General features: G+C 43.5%; 1 protein-coding gene across 1 annotated transcript; it reads left to right on the top strand.

Annotated features, from left to right (window-relative positions):
* The first annotated feature begins 12,448 nt into the window (after nt 1-12,448).
* LOC125210553 (protein FAR1-RELATED SEQUENCE 5-like) lies at nt 12,449-15,348 on the top strand. Its single transcript, XM_048110094.1, has 4 exons — nt 12,449-12,506; nt 13,015-13,245; nt 13,335-13,776; nt 13,893-15,348. The coding sequence occupies exons 1-4, from the start codon at nt 12,449-12,451 to the stop codon at nt 15,346-15,348; spliced, it is 2,187 nt and encodes a 728-aa protein (XP_047966051.1).
* The last annotated feature ends 3,319 nt before the right edge of the window (nt 15,349-18,667 follow it).

Here is an 18,667-nt window from a genome sequence, read left to right as displayed (position 1 = left end):
TGGCCCAGCGTGACGATGTGCGAACCCTAAACCCCCAGAGCTGTTTAGCGTGAAATATTTTTTCAACAAGGGGCTCCTATGCATGGAGGGACAAGAGTTGTGCTTTTACAATGTGGGAGAGAATGTGGATAAGGTGAAGAAAGAGCCGGAAGAGGAGGTGGCGAATGCCGATGTGGAGGAACTAAGGAAGGAGGTCGCTGCGATGAGAGAGGATTGGGCGGGGCCAGAGGGGAGTTGCGGGCCATTAAGGAAAGCATGGATGTCTTGGCTAACAGATCATCGGCTCAGACCGAGAGGATGACTGACGCGGTCAAATTAATGAAGAAAATGGCAGAATGGCTTGGGAAGACGCTTTCCCAGACACAACAGAGGCAGCCTCTTAAACCCGGCACTGCGGTCAGGCAGCCCAGTCAGGGAAGCTCATCACACCAGCAGCTCCCACCCCAGTCTAAGCTTTTGGTAGCCCCACTTCCATCACCGTCCCTTGCGTCTGTGTCTGCAAAGAAGCCCCTGTGATATCTGAGGAAGAAGCGCTGGCAGCGTTGGCAAAGAAGAAGTTGAAAGTGAACCGCCCCAACGTACCACCCAGGTCTAGCTCCCAAGGGAGCCAGACTGAGAATTGAAATTCCCCCATTGACCAAGTAAATTTTATTTTTAATCATTTTATTTTATTTTTCTTTTATATGTTTGTGTTTTATCTGTGCTGAGCATGTGTAGTTGTTGTTATGTGTGTTCTCCCACTTAGACCAAGGATTGGTCTAAGTGTGAGAAGTTTTTTGTTTAAGTAAGCATATTGTTTATCTGTTATAATTTTCTCTCACTTAGCCCAATTCTTGGTCTAAGTGTGAGAAGTTTATATGCATCATCAGCATGTTATTTTCCTGTTTTGTATCTTTGTCTTCTCCCACTTAGCCCGTTGCCCGGTCTAAGTGTGAGAAGTTTTCTCGTGTTTTTGAGTATGTTGTTTTTTTGTGTTTTATTTTGATTGTGCGCACCAACTCCCTTATTTCCCCTCTTCACTAGGATAGTTTGGAGACAAGCTGGAGTGAAGTGGGAGGGGGTAGGAGAGTTAGTGCAGTTTGTGCTCAGCATGTGTAAGAGTCAGTAGGTCTAGGAGTTAGTTTTTTTAGGATTTATGTGTTTAGCATGAACTGGTGATAGTAATAAGGAAAGATTCCCTTAGTAAGAATAATTGAGAATAGGATGCACTACAACTTTGAGACCTCTTTCTTTTAAAAAAGTGAAATCAGTTTGGAAGAAGCAAGAACGATAGAAAATGCCTTAGCTGACCTAGTTGTGAAGCCCCACTACATAAGTGAGTTATAAGCCTTAACATTGAGTGCTAACATGTTAAAAAGGGTCTGCCACCTGATGCTTAGGGAGAAGATTCTATGAAGGAGATAAATAGGGGAAGGAGAAAGAAATATAATTATTAAACATCTGGAGGTATAAGCTGGACGAAGTCCACATGAGGGAAATAAAGAAAAGAAAAAAAATATTCTAGAGGTATAAGCTAGACGAAGTCCAGGAAAATGAGTGATCGATCCTAACATCCCTGGTGAGGAATGAGTGATCGAGCGAATCGAACAGTTAGTAAGCTATAGGCTATCTGGACGAGCTGACAAACCGACTAGGTAGATAAAGGGAAGGGGAGGATTTGGAGTGTGTAGACTATTTGATTGACCTTAAACTTGTGGGGACGACTGCTTAAAAGGTTGAACTAGTTCATGCCTATATGTTTTATTTTCCTAAGTGTTTGTTTTTTTTTACTTTCCTTTTCTTTTGTATGTCAGTAGGGTGTCTAGGTCTAGGAGTCTTTAGGAGTCGGTCATGGAATAACCATACATTGAAAGCCTTATTTCTTTTTCTTGTCTTTATACTTGAGGACAAGTGTGGTTTAAGTGTGAGCAGTTTGATAAGACTAATTTCATGCATTGGTTATGGGATAAATTCTGTGATTTCCTGGGTCTAACAAGATTTTATAAGCTGGTGTGTAGAGAAACTGCCAGTCCCAGGAAGAAAGAGAGGATCACATGGAGAAAGAAGCTGGTGGAGAAAGTGAGCAGAAAAGGGAAGAGTTTACTAGACGAAGGAGCATCCAAAAGGAGGGCAAAATGGGAAGCACAAGGAAGAGTCTAGAAGCTCCGTCCCTTATAAATAAGAGCACGTATCCAACATGAAACGAGTTCTATCCTTTTGCATCTTCAGCTCTTAGCTCAGCTTTTCTCATTCTCTACACACACTTTAGGGGAATCATTTTAGGAGTTCACGTTTCAAATCCGTTGTTGTGTAACACCGTCTCCACGGGAGGCGAAGATATGATCTCTTTATCTGCATTCTGTTTACGTTTTGGATTTCCCGAGTCTTCACTGTTCGAAGCTCGGTCGTGTTTTGTTACATTCTCGTTGGATATTGCGCTATTTTGCTATGGAATTTGCTACTTTGGTTTCGGTTATGTTATCGTTGCATTTTCTGTTTGTTTTTAATGAATATTGTTGATTGATCTGAGGTGGAGTTTAAATTGCATGGAGATTTGTAGTTGATCGGTCGAATTGGAGTAATTTGTGAAGATCGGAGATGGAAATTGTGTTGGTTTGTTGTGGATGGCTTGGATCCGGAGTGGATGAAGCGTCCAGCGTTTGGATCTGTTCATGCTTGAATAGTTGTGATGTTTAAATTCTGCTTTAGTTTCGGGAGTTGATTGCATTAATCGGTTTGATCTCGTTTGCCCTGTTTCGATCTTTGCTTTGCACTGTTTTTTCTTCTGAATTTCGTGATAAAAGTTAGAGAAGCTAATGTCGTTGTTAGTTAGTCCTATAGTTGGTTAATCTGCAGCTTTTCTGTCGTACTATGCTGTTTAGGAAAATGATCCCCACATTCTGTTCGTTCCTCTGTCTTGGTTAGTTTAGGAAGCCATTACCCGGTCTAGCAGTAATTTCACACGCGTTTGGTCACTATTATGCATGTTCTGTTATCTCTTTCTAGATCTAGCTGTTAGGATAGAGCATTTCATTTCCCAAGTCTAGGATTTCAATCTCAACCCCGAGAAAATTGCGTGGCAGCAGCCAAAAATAGTTTCCAGGTCTTTTAGCATGTTTACTTACGCATCTGTCTCTGTGGATTCGATCCCTGCTTCCCTGTACTAAATTTTTTAGCATAGCGGGTTGAGGGTTTTGGAAAGAGAAGGAAGTGATTGTTTGCTCAACGACAGGTAACCCGAGGATTCTCTGAGTTCCTAGACCCAATATCTAGTTTAATCTCTCGATCGGGGGAAGTTCCATTCTACACAGCAATACACACACTAAGCTCCCCCTTCGCTCTTCAGGCGTCCTTCGTGGGCTTTCGGTTTCGCGTCCCTCGTGGGCCTCTGGGCTCGCGTCTCTCGTGGGCCTTCGGGCTTGCGTCCCCCGTGGGCCTCCGGCCTCGCGTCCTTCGGGCCTTCGGGACCGTTCATCCCTTGGGCCTTCGGGCTCGCGGGCCCTTGGTGTCTCCCATCGGGCCTTCAGGTATGGTGTCTAACGGGCCTCAGCCCAGAATCATGCTCTACGCATGTGCCTCCCGTCGGGCCTCGTGCCCTTCGATGTCTAATCCCTTAGGGCCTCATGCCCTTCGGTGTCTAATCCCTTAGGGCCTCCGTGCCCTTCGATGTCTAATCCCTTAGGGCCTCATGCCCTTCGGTGTCTAATCTCTTAGGGCCTCCGTGCCCTTCGGTGTCTAATCCCTTAGGGCGTCGTGTCCTTCGGTTTCTAATCCCTTAGGGCCTTTCGCCCTTCGGTGTCTATCTCGGCTTCGGCCGTGTCCTTCGCGCCTTCGGGTGCGTCGAATCCCGGAGGGTTTCGTGCCCTTCGGTGTCCCTCGAGCCTTCGGGTGCAAGAGTCGAAACGTGACACCCAAAAAAATCCTACGACATGGGATTCCTTAGTGGGCCTGTACCGATTAGAGTTTCTGGAGTAAGGGGCCCTTCGGGGTTGGTCCGTGCTACTATAAATATTTTTTACCCATACTTTAGTTTTAAGGAGCACCATTGGCCTACTGGCAAATGACGCTAACTTCTTACCCGTCCATGAGGTCAGTGGTACGATCATCAATGGAGACAACTTGTGGAGATTTTATCTCCATGAGGTTTCCGCCTCTTGTGTGTTTGCGCACACGAGCATCCTTCGTTGGCCTTCGGGTTCGCATCCCTCGTGGGCCTCCGGGCTTGCGTCTCTCGCGGTCCTTTGGGCCTTCGGGCACGTGCCGCCTTCGGGCCGCTCTCTTGGGCCTTCGGGCCCTCGGTGTCTCCCATCGGGTCTTCGGATCTGGTGTCTAACGGGCCTCGACCCGGAATCAATCTCCGTGCATGTGCCTCCCGTCGAGCCTCATACCCTTCGATGTCTAATCCCTTAGGTCCTCCGTGCCCTTCGGTGTCTAATCCCTTAGGGCCTCTCGCCCTTCGGTGTCTATCTCAGCTACGGCCGTGTCCTTCGCGCCTTCGGGAGCGTCCAATCCCGGAGGGTCTCGTGCCCTTCGGTATCCCTCGAGCCTTCGGGTGCAAGAGTCGAAACTTGACTCACAAAAAAATCCTACGGCACGGGCTTCCTTAGTGGGCCTGTACCGATTAGGGTTTCTGGAGTAAGGAACCCTTCGGGGTGGGTCCGTGCGACTATAAATATTGTTTACCCATACTTTAGTTTTAAGGAGCACCATTGGCCAACTGGAAAATGCGCTAACTCCTTACCCGTCTATGAGTTCAGTGGTTCGATCCTCAATGGGGATAACTTGTGGAGATTTTATCTCCATGAGGTTTCCGCCTCTTGTGTGCTTGCGCGCATGGGCGTCCTTCGTGGGCCTTCGGGTTCGCGTCCCTTGTGGGCCTCCGGGCATGCGTCTCTCGTGGGCCTTCGTGCTCGTGTCCCTCGTGGGCCTTCGGGCTCGCGTCCCTCGTGGGCCTTCGGGTTCGCGTCCTTCCGGCCTTCGGGCCCGTCTATCCCTTGGGCCTCCGGGCCCTACTCGCATGCCTTCGGGCTCGTGTCCTTTGGTCCTTCGGGCCCGTGCCGCCTTCGGGCCGCTCCCTTGGGCCTGCAGGCCCACAGTGTCTCCCATCGGGCCTTCGATTCTGGTGTCTAACGGGCCTCAGCCCGGAATCATGCTCAGTGCATGTGCCTCCAATCGGGCTTCGTGCCCTACGACCCTTAGGGCCTCCGTGCCCTTCGGTGTCTAATCCCTTAGGGCCTCTCGCCCTTCGGTGTCTATCTCGGCTTCAGCCGTGTCCTTCGCGCCTTCGGGTGCATCCAATTCCGGTGGGTTTCATGCCCTTCGGTGTCCCTCGAGCCTTCGGGTGCAAGAGTCGAAACGTGACACCCAACAAAATCCTACGACATGGAATTCCTTAGTGGGCCTGTACCGATTAGTGTTACTGGAGTAAGGGGCCCTTCGGGGTTGGTCCATGCAACTATAAATATTTTTTTACCCATACTTTAGTTTTAAGGAGCACCATTGGCCTACTGGCAAATGAAGCTAACTCCTTACACGTCCATGATGTCAGTGGTTCGATCCTCAATGGAGACAACTTGTGGAGATTTTATCTCCATGAGGTTTCTGCCTCTTGTGTGCTTGCGAGCACGAGCATCCTTTGTTGGCCTTCGGGTTTGCGTCCCTCGTGGGCCTCCGGGCTTGCGTCTCTCGCGGGCCTTTGGGCTCGCGTCCTTTGGGTTTTCGGGCACGTGCCACCTTCGGGCCTTCGGTGTCTCCCATCGGGTCTTCGGATCTGGTGTCTAAGTGGAAATATTGGATGAAGAGGCCATTGGGTCAGGGGATGAGGGAGAGAAGAGAGAGGGTATAGACGGTGGGGAGGGTGCTGAAGCAAGGGAGAACCAGGAAGAGGAAACAGGGGAAGTAGATGAGACGGAAGGGCAGGATGTGGAGAAGGCTGTAGATGGTGAGAAGGGTAGTGAGTAGGGGTGGCAAATCGTGCGTGTTGTGTCGTTATCGTGTCGACGCGATAACGACACGACACGATAACAACAAACACGAACACGATCCGTTAAGAAAACTCCAAACACGAATACAAACACGATCCGCTACCCTCAGACACGAACACGACATGAACCCATTTACGACACGAACCACTTCGGGTCAATACGACACGATAACAACACATATATGACACAACACGATAACAACATATATATGATACGGCACGACACTATAATAATGATATTACAATATATAAATATTATTTCTAATATTAAACTTTAAATTTTAATTTTTAAATTTTTAATTTTAAAATAAATAATATTATAATATATTAATATTATTTCTTAACGTATAACATGAACACGACACGACACGACACGAAGTTTTCGTGTCCTTATCGTGTCGACACGATAAGGACACGAACCCAATAAGCTTTGACACATACCCATTAATTTCGTGCGGGTTCGTGTCGTGTTATCGTGTCGTGCCAAAAATTGCCAGCCCTAGTAGTGAGGGTAGAGTAGGTGAAGAAGGTGAAGCAATTAGTGATGAGAAGGCTGAGAAGGAAGGTGGGAGCATTGATGAGGAAATTGTTGAGAAGGAGACAGAGGAGGAAGAGAATGCTAATGGGGAGGATGTGGAGAAAAAAGGAGAAAGAGATGCTGACGGAGAAGAGACCGAGGGCGTAAGAGAGGAGATAGAGACTGAGATAGTCGTGGTAGATGACACCACAACTGATGACCAAGGGACCCTGACAAATGAGAGGTTGACGAGGAGGCAGTCCCGTCGGAATAGAAAGGAGGAGGATGAGCCAGAGGAAGGCAGGGCCAAGAACCCGAGGCTGGAGGACATAGAGGAAACAGGGGATGATATCCCCCAGGTCCAGGAAACTTTGCCAGCCGAGAAGGATATTTCTTCGGAGGCCCTGGAGACGAGATATGAGGCGGAAAGGAAGAGGAAGAGAAAGCATACCGTTAAGCCCCAAAAGAAGAAATTTCGCCCCGCGAACACCACTGTGGTAATTAGCGAGCCGGAGGCAATCCGTGTGCCATTTGCCCATCCTACAGAAGAAAAAGAGCAAGATGAAGCACATGAGGAGATGGGGATACCTAATGTGGAAGAAAGCCCGTTCGAAACGATGGAGGTCCTTGTGACCAAGAGGTTGTTGGAAGCGATGGTCTAGTTCGAGGACCCCAAGTTTCAGCGAGCATGTGATGGACGCGCCGTGAATGGGAAGTCAATGAAATCCGGAAAGAAGCTGTGCCTCTCAGACCTGAGGGATCTGGGAGTGGAGAAGAAGTTCATCTCCTTCTTCAAGAGCATCGGGTTCGAGTGGCTTCTTAACCACAACGAAGAGGAGGTACCGGTGGCTCTGGCGAAGGAGTTCTTCCCATCCTTCAAATTCAAACAAACTACGGATCTCGACGCAGACACAATCTCCTTCCGACTGTTCAATGAAGAGATGGAGATGAGTATCAGCGAGTGGTCACTGAGAATGGGACTACTCACACCCAAGGAAGAGGAAGAAGGAACGTGGAACGATGATAAAGGATGATGTGCTAAGATTTTACTAAGTGGGGAGATTTGATGGAGTCAAGATAAAGACCGAGAATGCAGAAGAAGAAGGTAGTGAAAGAGTGGCAAATGAAGGGTGGCAGACAAGGATGGAGGAGACGATGTCGAAGCTGGGCGCAAATACGGTGAAGCAACAGGAGAATTTGCTGAAGCTGCACCAGGAGGCGGTAACTCAGAGGGAGATGATGGCGGCGCAAGCTGACAAGATGGCCCAGGTTGTGGAGACAATGATGAGAATGGTCACCGTGGATGACCAAAAGATCCTCCGGGTCCAACAGCAGCGCATGCCCCCGAAGTTGCACACAGAGCTTAGGCAACTGACCCCAGGAGTGACCCCAGAGAAGCCAGCATCCAGCGCCCAAGAAATGCCATCAGCCAGGAAGAGGAAGGACAGTGAGACCACCACCAAAGTACCAGCGAAGAAGGAGACCCCTAGGCCAGGGGAACAGAAGGCCAAGAAAGATGATGAACCCAAACCAAGCCAGAAGAAAGTGAAGATGGTGCCCAAGAAATCTGGTCCCACGGGGGACCAGAGCCAGAATTGAACCCCCCCATAACCAAATAATTTTAAGTTTCCGTTTTTTTTAATGTCTTTTTATGTTTCAGTTCTTTTTACAAAGCATGCCCGTTTATATGTGTCTGTGAATATTCCTTGCTTACCCGTTAAGTATGTATATATGTATTAGCTATCTTCTCCCACTTAGCCCGATGCTTGGTCTGAGTGTGAGAAGTTTGTGTTGATATAGCATGCTTTGGTATCTGTTAATTTGTGTATCTTCTCCCACTTAGCCCGATGCTCGGTCTAAGTGTGAGAAGTTTATTTTTATATAATGTGTTTTGTGAGTCTGTTTAGTGTCGCACTAACTTAGCCCTAATTTCCACTTCACCGAAAATGCTTGGGGACAAGCATGGTGAAGTGGGAGGAGGGAGGGAGTTAGTGCAAGTTAGTGTCAAGCATGTGTGTCTGTTTGTTAGGTCTAGGAGTTAGTAGTAAGACGTTTAGTAGGAAATTTTGTGTTTATGCATAACTGGTAAATAGAAAGCAAAAGCCCCTTAGTGAGAGTAATTGAAGAGAGAATGCATGTCAACTTTGATACCATTTTCCTTAATAAATAAAAATCGGTTTGGATGAAGTAAGGACGATAGAATATGCCTCGACTGATCTAGTTGTGAAGCCCTCCATAAAAGTGAGTTATAAGCTTTAAACACTTCATACTAACACAAAATGAGAGGGCTGCCACTTGATGCTTAGGGAAAGGGTACTGGAGGTATAAGCTGGATGAAATCCAGGGTCTAAAAAGAAGGAATAAACTGGACAAAGTCCAGAGAGAGTCTGGAAAAAAAAAAAAAAAACCTGGAGGTATAAGCTGGATAAAGTCAAGGAGAGAAGGAGAAAAAATTATAATAAGAGTAAAGACAGGGGAACTCTCTGACCCGAGGCATCAGTGGTATAGCAATATAAGAGCGAACGATGCTAACATCCCTGATGAGGAATGAGTGATGGAGCGAATCCAACCGTTAGTGAAGTTAGAGGCTATCTTGGCAAACTGACAAGCTGATTAGATAGAAGAATGGAAGGGGAAGATTCGGAGACTGTTGTTGTTACCTAACCAGGCAGATGCAAAAGAGATGAAATTGAAGTAAAAATCAGGAGTCGTCGTTCGGACCTGGGAGAATCAAAAGTTGGCGACAGGAACAGAATGGAGCATGAGCAGATCATTTTAAAAGTCTTACTCAAGGGCAAGAGCGAAAAATCACCAGAGGGATTCCCTAGGGATCAGAGCCTCACATATATAAAGAGCTCAACCTTGAAGAACAAGGAGACTTCTACACACTTTTAGTTCAAGCTCTTGTTCCATTCCTTAGTTCCACACTTCAAATTTCTCATTTTAACTTGCTGCGCACTTGGAGATGGAGGATTTTGGCCACCGTGGTTCTCATCGTCGTTTTGCTGTTGTGTAACACCGCCTTGTGAAGGCGAAGAAACAATATTTACTTGCTTTTGTTTAGTTTGTTTTCGTTTCGAGTGCTTGTTGGTTTTTAAGTTTCATAACTCTAGTTCTTGCTTTGATCTACTGGATCCGAACCTGTTTCTAGTTATTATGGAAGTTTATGTTGGTTTTTGTTGGATCTTGCTGAGTTGATCGTTATTTCTTGCTTTTTACTTTTGTTCTTGTTTATTGTTGGATGTTTGGAGTTGAGATCTGTTGGTTTGTTGATGGAGGTTGTGGATTTGTGTATGAAGATGTCTGGAATTGTTGAATCGTGGTGTATTTGAGTTGGAGTTTCGTGTATCTGGTGTTTGCTATTTACGTTGTGCATGATTATGGCTATTTACTTTCTGTTTCTGCATCCTTTAGGTCCAGTAGATCTGGTAGTTTAGGCTTTAATTTCTCATTTTAAGTTAGATCTGAAGTTTGCTCTGTTTTCATGGTGTTTAATACTCTGTTTTATCTGCTATTCTCGTTTGATTCCCGAAGAAGATTAAGTTGTTGGTAGTTAGAACCAGATCTGCTTTATGTCAGTACTTTTTCTGCATGTACTTTACTATTCTGCATTGTTCTCCAGACCCTGTCAGTACCTTCTGAATGTCTTTTTACTTTTCTGCATGCTTTTCCAGACCCTGGTAGTTTAGGGAAACTTGTCTCTACTTTTCGCTTTGTCCCTGTCTTCCCAAATTAGGAAAGTCCGTCTAGTTAAGTTAACTCCATTCGTCTTAGAACTTTAAAATATCTCATTTCTCTAAGTCATGTATGTTCCGTACGTTCTCAGTTCTTAGACCCAGTAGGTAGAGTAAAAGTTTTTCCTATCTCGCAGACCTGGTAGTTTTAAGTTCTCGACCCACAAAATTGCGTGGCAGCAGCCAAACCCCCTTTTTCCCAAACCTCAAATGCAGTTTCGTAACACATTCGTCCTCGTGGGATCGATCCTTTACTTCCCTATGCTAAGTTGAAGTATAGTGGGTTGAGGTTTTGAAGAAATAGAGTGCACCCAACGACCCCTTTCTGCATGCTTTTCCGGACCCTGGTAGTTTAAGGAAACTTGTCCCTACTTTTAGCTTTATACTTGTCTGTCCAAATTAGGAAAGTCCGCCTAGTTAAGTTAACCCCAGTTGTCTTAGAACTTTAAAATATCTCGTTTCTCAAAAGTCATGCATGTTCCGTACGATCTCATTTCTTAGACCCAGTTGGTAGAGTAAAGTTTTTCCTATCTCTCAGACCCAGTAATTTTAAGTTCTCGACCCACAAAATTGCGTGGCAGCAGCTAGCCCCCTTTTTCCAAAACATCCACAAATGCAGTTTCGTAACACCTTCGTCCTCGTGGGATCGATCCTTTACTTCCCTGTGCTAAGTTGTAGTATAGTGGGTTGAGGTTTTGAAGAAATAGAGTGTATCCAACGACCCCTGTCTGATAGTTTCATGATCTTCTAGCCTCTGAAGTCTAGTCGAATCCTCTGGACCTGTTAGATCGAGTGATATTACACAAACCGCACTGCATGTTTCTAGCTCTTCATCGGGCTATTTTAAAATAATCATGTGAGTTGGGACGGAATTTATTTAAATCTAAAATTTATCGAAAAGATCAAGTCCTAATTGGGAAGGATTCACGATTGTGTCGATTGAATAATTGAGGCCTTAGGATGCATGCAACTAAGCTATTGCTTGATTTCATATGTTGATATATGTGTTATTTAATATCTAAAGGTGATATCTTGCACGCGAAACGTGATACCAAGGGGAAGAATATAGTTGAGATTTAAGCAATTCGAGGTGGGCTTTCTTTAAATATGGACATTTTCCTAAATGCTTTTATCGATGGGAATGAAATTTGTGTTTATCATGCTTTGTTAAAATTTAACGTGCCTATCTGAAATGGCTTTTTGCCATTTTTTATTTAAATCGAATTCGGGTCCTTGTAGGGCCACAAACCCTACTTGGATTAGTGTACACCTATGGTAGACCGTGTGTCAGCGTACGGGTTGGCCGGTCTAGTGGCTTGGTTTGTGGCCACATTCCAAGCCATGTATGAGCAGATATGGTTAACATCTATGGGAAAATGACTGATCAGTCGACTTTTTACGAAGGAAATGATTTTTAGTGCCTCGGACCTTTTCAAAGCTGAAACCCCGATGGTTACTTATTGGCATGATAAATATTATTTTTATAACTTGTTTTTGGCATAGTACACTGAGTATTTTTATAGTGATATATACTACCACCATACCACCATCTTTTGATATATATATATATAGGGTAGTGATAAAATGCAAACCCATATATTGTACAAACTCCAAACTTTTTCAACACAATATCAACATAATGTCAACACAGTATAAAATTTCAAGATTCTGATATCAATACAATATCAATACAATGTCAACACAATTTCAACACAGCATCAACCGTTGACATTGTGTTGACATATTTTGTTGCTATTATCTCATGATCTATTGATATTTTCTAACGGTCCAGATCATAGTTTGGAGTTTGTACAATATTTAGAGTTTGCATTTGATCACGTCCCTATATATATATATATATATATATATAGGTGTATTCATATACTTTTCCTATATTATATGCTTTTTCCTTTTTAATCCCATCCATTCATTCTTATCAATAAATGGCCGAAATTAAGGCCTGATCATGCATTTTTTATTAATTAAAAAAAGGGAAAAGGGCTTTTAAGGGAATGACAATGTTGGTGGTTATGGAAAGTCCATGATTTTCTCCTCACTAAATATTGCGTCGTGTGTTCTCTTCTTCTCCTAGAAATTTTTCTTCTCTTTCCACGATAAATTAACCTTTCTTCTATTTCATCTTTCAACGTTTCTTCTTTGTTAAAAATCAAATCGCGCGATTGTGCGTTTGTGCACTTTTTTTGGGAGTGTTCCCGGAATATTATCGTTAATACAATGGAAGAAGGTGGTTCTTCAACAATGAACGAAGCTTATGATTCAAACATGGACGAAGGTAATTTTTTTCGAGAAGTCATAGTTTTTTGGTAAAGGGGGGCGCCTAGGGTTTAGAATTGAGCATGAGTTTGCTTAAGGGGGTCGCCTAGGGTTTAGAATTGAGTTTGCATGGGATAGGGTTTAGGGACGGGCGGCTTGGATGTTGTATTATTTTTTAATCTTAATGTTCATTCATTACTGGATAATGTAAGGTTGTGAAAAAATAATCCAAGTAGTAGTTTGTCTTGTTTATGGTTTTCAAACGTTGATTAATCTAGGGTGTTGTGTTATTAGCTAAAAATAATGTAGTTTTAGTACTATATAATGTACATTATAAGATAGCTAATGCACGTTTTATGTTGCCTTTGTTATGGTTTAGACACGTTAATTAAACTAGGGTGTTGTGTTATTAGATACATATAATGTACATTTAGCTCTGGATAATGTAAATTTGTAGATAGATAATGCAAGTTTTATGGTTCATAATGTTTGTGTTAGCTGAGTTTGTTTTTTGTGATTGTGTGTAGTGGTTGTTGTACCTGAGTGTTCGAAAGAGTTGAAGCCTGTGGTTGGCCAGAAGTTCAAATCACTGGATTTTTGTTTCGCGTTCTACGATGTGTATGTGCGGGCTGTTGGTTTTGATACTCGCAAATCACAAATGAGGAAAACTGATGGTATAATTACTTGGTACAACGTGGTATGCAACAGGAAAGGCAGCAAGAAGTCGAGCGAGGATGACCAAGCAAATGCACGGTCTGGTTTTTCGTTAAAACGTCGACGTTTATCAAGCGTTGTGGTTGTAAAGCCAGTATCTCATTCAAGTTCTTCTCTGACGAAGGATTTTCAGGTTATGCTGTTGAGGAGTTTAACGAAGTTCATAACCATTACATGGTTGGGACCGAGCATCAGCAGTTTATGTCAATCAATCGAAAGTTGGACTACGTACATCACCAATTTATCCTTGATTGTTCAAAGGCTAACATAGGTCCCACGCTCACGTTTAATGTGCTGAAGGAAATTCTGGGTGGTTTTCAGCTCGTTGGCTGCAATGTTGGGGATATAAGGAATGCTTCACGAGACATCAAGGCATACGCTCATGGTTTTGACGTACAAATGGTTTTGGATGATATGGCTAGGAAGAAGGAGATGTCTGAAGCATTCACATACGAGTACGAGGTTAATGCTAGCAACCAGCTTGTTGCTTTGTTCTGGTGTGATGGTTTGATGAAGAGGAATTACCACATGTTCGGTGATATTGTGGCTTTTGACACCACCTTCAACACCAATAGGTATACCTGTCGTGCATTATAACATTTCAATATGTACATTATTGTATGCATTACAATGTATTTTGCATGCATTATATATGCAATTTTCTTGAATTATGTTGGCTTATGTTACGCAGGTATTGTATGATCTTCGCGCCATTCACGGGAAAGGACAATCATGGACGACCAGTGACTTTTGCTGCTGGTTTGGTAAGCAACGAGAAGACAGGCGCTTTTGAATGGTTGTTTAGACATTTTGTCCAATGTATGGGGTTTGCTCCGAAGATGATTGTTACAGATCAAGATTTGGGGATGAGATCGGCTATTGAAGAGATTCTTGTCGGGACTCGCCACAGATGGTGTATGTGGCATATCATGCATAAGTTGGCCAATAAAGTTCCTGGTCGGTTGTTGCGGGACGAAGATTTCAAGAAAGAGTTCAATGCCTGCGTCTGGTCGGATCTGCTTGAACCCGACGAGTTCGAAGAAGAGTGGAATGGAGTACTTGAACGTTATGACCTGGAAGACCATGGTTGGTTGAAGACATTGTACGAGTACAGGCAATTATGGATACCTGCATACTTAAGAGATTTCCCGATGGGCTCGATGATTAGGACCACCTCTATTTCTGAGTCAGAGAACAGCTTCTATAAAAAATTTCTCAAGCCACGCAACAACATTGCCGAATTCTACTTGAATTTCAACCAAGCTGTGGATTTTCAGCGGAATAGTAGAACAAAGCTGGACTACCAAGACGCGACTGCCCTGCCTATATTGGCCACTACTCTGCCTTTCGAGAAACATGCTTCTACTCTGTACACAGATAGTATGTTCAAGAAAATACAAGAGGAGATCGTTGAGGGAAATGACAGATGTCGCATTTTGGGGTTCTCATCCGCAGACAGTGTTGACACCTACAAACTTGGAGACAGCCTTCGCCATTCCTACTTTGTGAAACATGATAGGACTGACGACTCATATTCTTGTGATTGCAAACTATTCAGTAGGCAGGGCTATCTGTGCAGCCATGTCTTCTTTTTGTTCCGTAACAATGAAGTAAAGAAGATTCCTGATAACTACTGTGCAAGTAGATGGATGAAGACTCCGCTGGTTAAGGCTGTCCATGGACATGTTGATGAGACTTTACCTACACAGTCCGTTTTTGATGAAAGGCAAAACGTTTCAAAGCAAGGGATCTCACTGTTCTATGGATTTCTTCGTCGATTTGAGACGGACATTGATGTGCTTCGTGCATTCGTTGGTGGATTGGAGGAACTTGGTAATTCACTTCATGCTGGAACTCCTTTGCCAACCGCTTCCGAAAAGAGGCGAATGATTGAAAAATTTTATGGAATGGAAAGGCCGGAAGTCGTCGAGGTCCACCCACCGGATGTGGTAAAGACGAAGGGGCACGCGAGCAGCTCCGCTAGTCGTCTGATTTCGAAGAGAGAAAAGGCTATCAAGGATGCTACTAGGCCCCTTAGACGGTGTAAGGCGTGCGATGAGTTGTGTCATCACGACTCTAGAAATTGTCCTATGCTTAAAGAGCTTGAAACGGAGAATGAGCTGCGTAAGGGAAAGAGGAAATGTTGACTAATTTTCATTATAACAGCATTATTATTCTTGGTTTTGCGTTTTATGCTCAGTGTTTTAGTCTATTTATTCCCACTTTGAACTAGATTGTGTAAATGAATATTCATTATAAAAGTTTTATTGTGCATTATTGTTATCTATTTGTTATATGCACTGGTATGTCACTTCATTAACCTCACGGAAAATTGCATTATAAATCAATTAATTTACATTATTTGTATAGTTATATGCATTGTAGTTTGCATAATGTATAACATTAATATGTTCAACAGCTTTGTTATACATTATTCCCTGTATATTGTTCATTATTAGACAATATTTTGTAATTATTAAGCTATCTGAAGCAATTACCACTTTTCTGGAGCAAACATTTTGTACCTACACATCCAAAACATTCTAAATCACCTAGTTCAGGAGTATCCAAAACATTTAGTTCCAAAAAATCGACGATTTTTTGAACAATTGGACTTCGTAAGTGCTGCTGCTGCTGCAAAGAATTTTTTTGAAACCTTGGACTTCGTAAGTGCTGCTGCAAAGAATTTTTTCTACACGCCAAAACCAAACAAATTTGAACAATTGAACATAATGTACAATTTGTAATGTATAATGCACGAAATATAATGTGTAATGTATATTACCAGAACAGAGGGTGTGTCCCCATATTTCTCTCCAAATGTCCCGTGTGTCTCAGCCAATGTGTGATCAATGATGTTCATCTTGGAATCACCAATATCAAAACAGATCACATACTGATGGGACGCCCCCCAAACTGGGAAGAAAAACTGCACAACGGAAGCAGCACTAGCAAACACAATTCTCTCCAGTACATATAAGAAATGACTACATTATTTAACTACAACTCACCATTTCATACTTGTCCCACTGATAGCTTCCCGTTCCAATTGTTTCCTCCAACACCCTGGTCCAGAATGTATCGAACTGGAATTCTTCTGTCCATTCGGGTTGTGCGTCCACCATTGACTGAATTTGTAGTTTGTTTGTGTTAGCCGTTACAAACTTTAGATAATTATAGTAACGAGACATAAACATGGAGAGAATGGTGTTCACTCACGCATGGTCTTGTTGAGAAGAAAAGTCTGGAAACTGTCTCCGGCGCCTTGTTCTTTTCCATTGTATTCAGGTAAGAGCTCCATGTGTCGATAACATCGGGGCTCACAAGCTTGAATGGCGCTAATGACTGCATCTCGATCTGCACAGTACTCTTCCAGTTGTCATGGTACACAACTTGATCCCTGTACATGTTTAACCAGTTAAAACAGTTTCATATGTCCCAAAAGTAAGAATATCTAAAGTATAAATTTTACCTGTTCGTTTCCACCGTGCTAAGCACCCAGTAGTACAGTTGCTTGTCCACTGTGTGTGGCTTTGCGGTCAGTCTAACAGCTCTCTCGTGGAATGGAGACCGGGTAGCCAGACTTGGCTTCTTCATTCGTCCGGTTGCTTTCTGCAAAATAATAAAGACACATAACAATCGTTTAGTAGATCTATTACTTTAGTCCTTGTATTAACTACACTATTCGATACCTCATCCGCATCCGAATCATGTGCGATCTGTTTCCCTCTTGCCTTTTTTTGATCACCAGCCTTTCCACCTGCATGTTTTGGATCTACAAGTTGCGGTGGCGCACTTGTTCGCACAACACCAATCACTACGCCCTTACGGGGTGCAGCAGCCTGTACCTTTAAACAAGAAATAATATAACATTTCATTAATGCATGGCTACAAACTAATAATGCAGAAAATGAAGGCTTCCTTTAGATACTCAACCTCCTGCCGAATGTCCATCTGTTTGTCCATTGCTGCCTTTGAAGGTCCATCCCTAGCTGGCTGTTTTCTCTTCGCTGCCGGAACCTCAGCGCGTTTCCCTTTAGTTGTCTGGTTTTTTTTCAAAAATTAAATAATCTAAATGCACTGAATAATGCATACATATATACATATAATGTACAAAAGTTCTGAAAATAATGCAAGTTATACTTGAGATTATATTATTACACAATGCAAGTTGTGATTGAGATTTTTTTACCTTGACGGTGTCCCCTACTGCTGCACTCTTTGTTTTGTCTTTATTTTTCTCGGCTTTACTCGTTGCCGCTGCATCCACCCTATCCTTCACTTCATTGTCACCACTGCTTCTAGGCACCTTCAAACAAATGACCAAAAAAGAAAAGTTGTAATATTGTTACTAATTAATAACACTTAATAATTTAGTATCTTACAACATGCCTCAGTCGCTGCTAAACTGGAAGTTTTCTCATGCTGGCCACCACCATCTTTTGCTGCTGTGTCCCCACCCTGGTCAGCAGCGCCACCCAGTTCATCTTCTGCTGTATCATCAGTGGTTTTAGTCCCTGAACCACCAGCCCCGTCTGTCGTCTGAGTTTGTTGTGTAGCAAACGGGTCAGGACATTCAAACCCGTCCAGCACAAAAGATGGCCTATCGAAGCCTCTTGCAATCGTCTTCTTCTTGTCGTATGCCGCCATCATCTTTTCCATCTCATCAATCCACTCTTGACTGTACTCCTCTTCATCCTCCCTCGCTTGAGTCAAACGTGTAACTATCTCTTCTTGCTCAACCACATGTTCCTCCTCCAACCCCAACAACTTTTTCCCAATTTGAGTACCTACTCGTACGCAGTCATCCTCCATCATTTCAATAGGAATCATTTTGAAATCATCTACCCACGTTGAAATTTCGTAGCCCAAGAGAGTGCTTGACTTGATAAACTTATCTCTTATACGCTTAGCTCTGTTCTGGCTGGGTCCTGCACCGCCTCCTCTGTTCACATCTTCCACTCTCCTTGCTTCCTCTTCCACCAAATACTTATCTTTGTCTATCCGGTCCTCCAATCTCCCAGTACCGAATTGGTCTCGCTCAGCCTCCTCTCTTTATTTTAAGTTTTCCATCGTCCAGCCTTTTACTGTTGGCCAGGCCCGGCTGACTCGCCTCCGGATGTGAACCACGCGGTCCACATACGCCAACTGGTAAATACAGAGGTACTGAAGGTCAATAATCCATTTTCTGGTATGCTTAATGCATGAATACACTATTTTTAATGCAAGAAATGACGGACAGTAATGCATAAGTAAAACAAAATATGAAATATGCTTCAATATGACCAAAATTCACTTTTAATGCAGAAAGGGTTTCACTTACCAATAAAAAGTGCATAGGCCCGGTGAAATATACAGTGTCCCCTTTCTTCCATGTAGGATAGGTGGCCTCCAATACTGATAAGACGTAGCCGCACCAGTTGAGACTCCTAATCTCATCAACATCATCGATGAAGTGTAGAATCT

Source organism: Salvia hispanica, chromosome 3, assembly GCF_023119035.1.
Source record: "Salvia hispanica cultivar TCC Black 2014 chromosome 3, UniMelb_Shisp_WGS_1.0, whole genome shotgun sequence".
NCBI lineage: Eukaryota > Viridiplantae > Streptophyta > Magnoliopsida > Lamiales > Lamiaceae > Salvia > Salvia hispanica.
The sequence above is the reverse complement of the archived record's forward strand: the minus strand, read 5'-3'. Positions and strand labels throughout refer to the sequence as shown.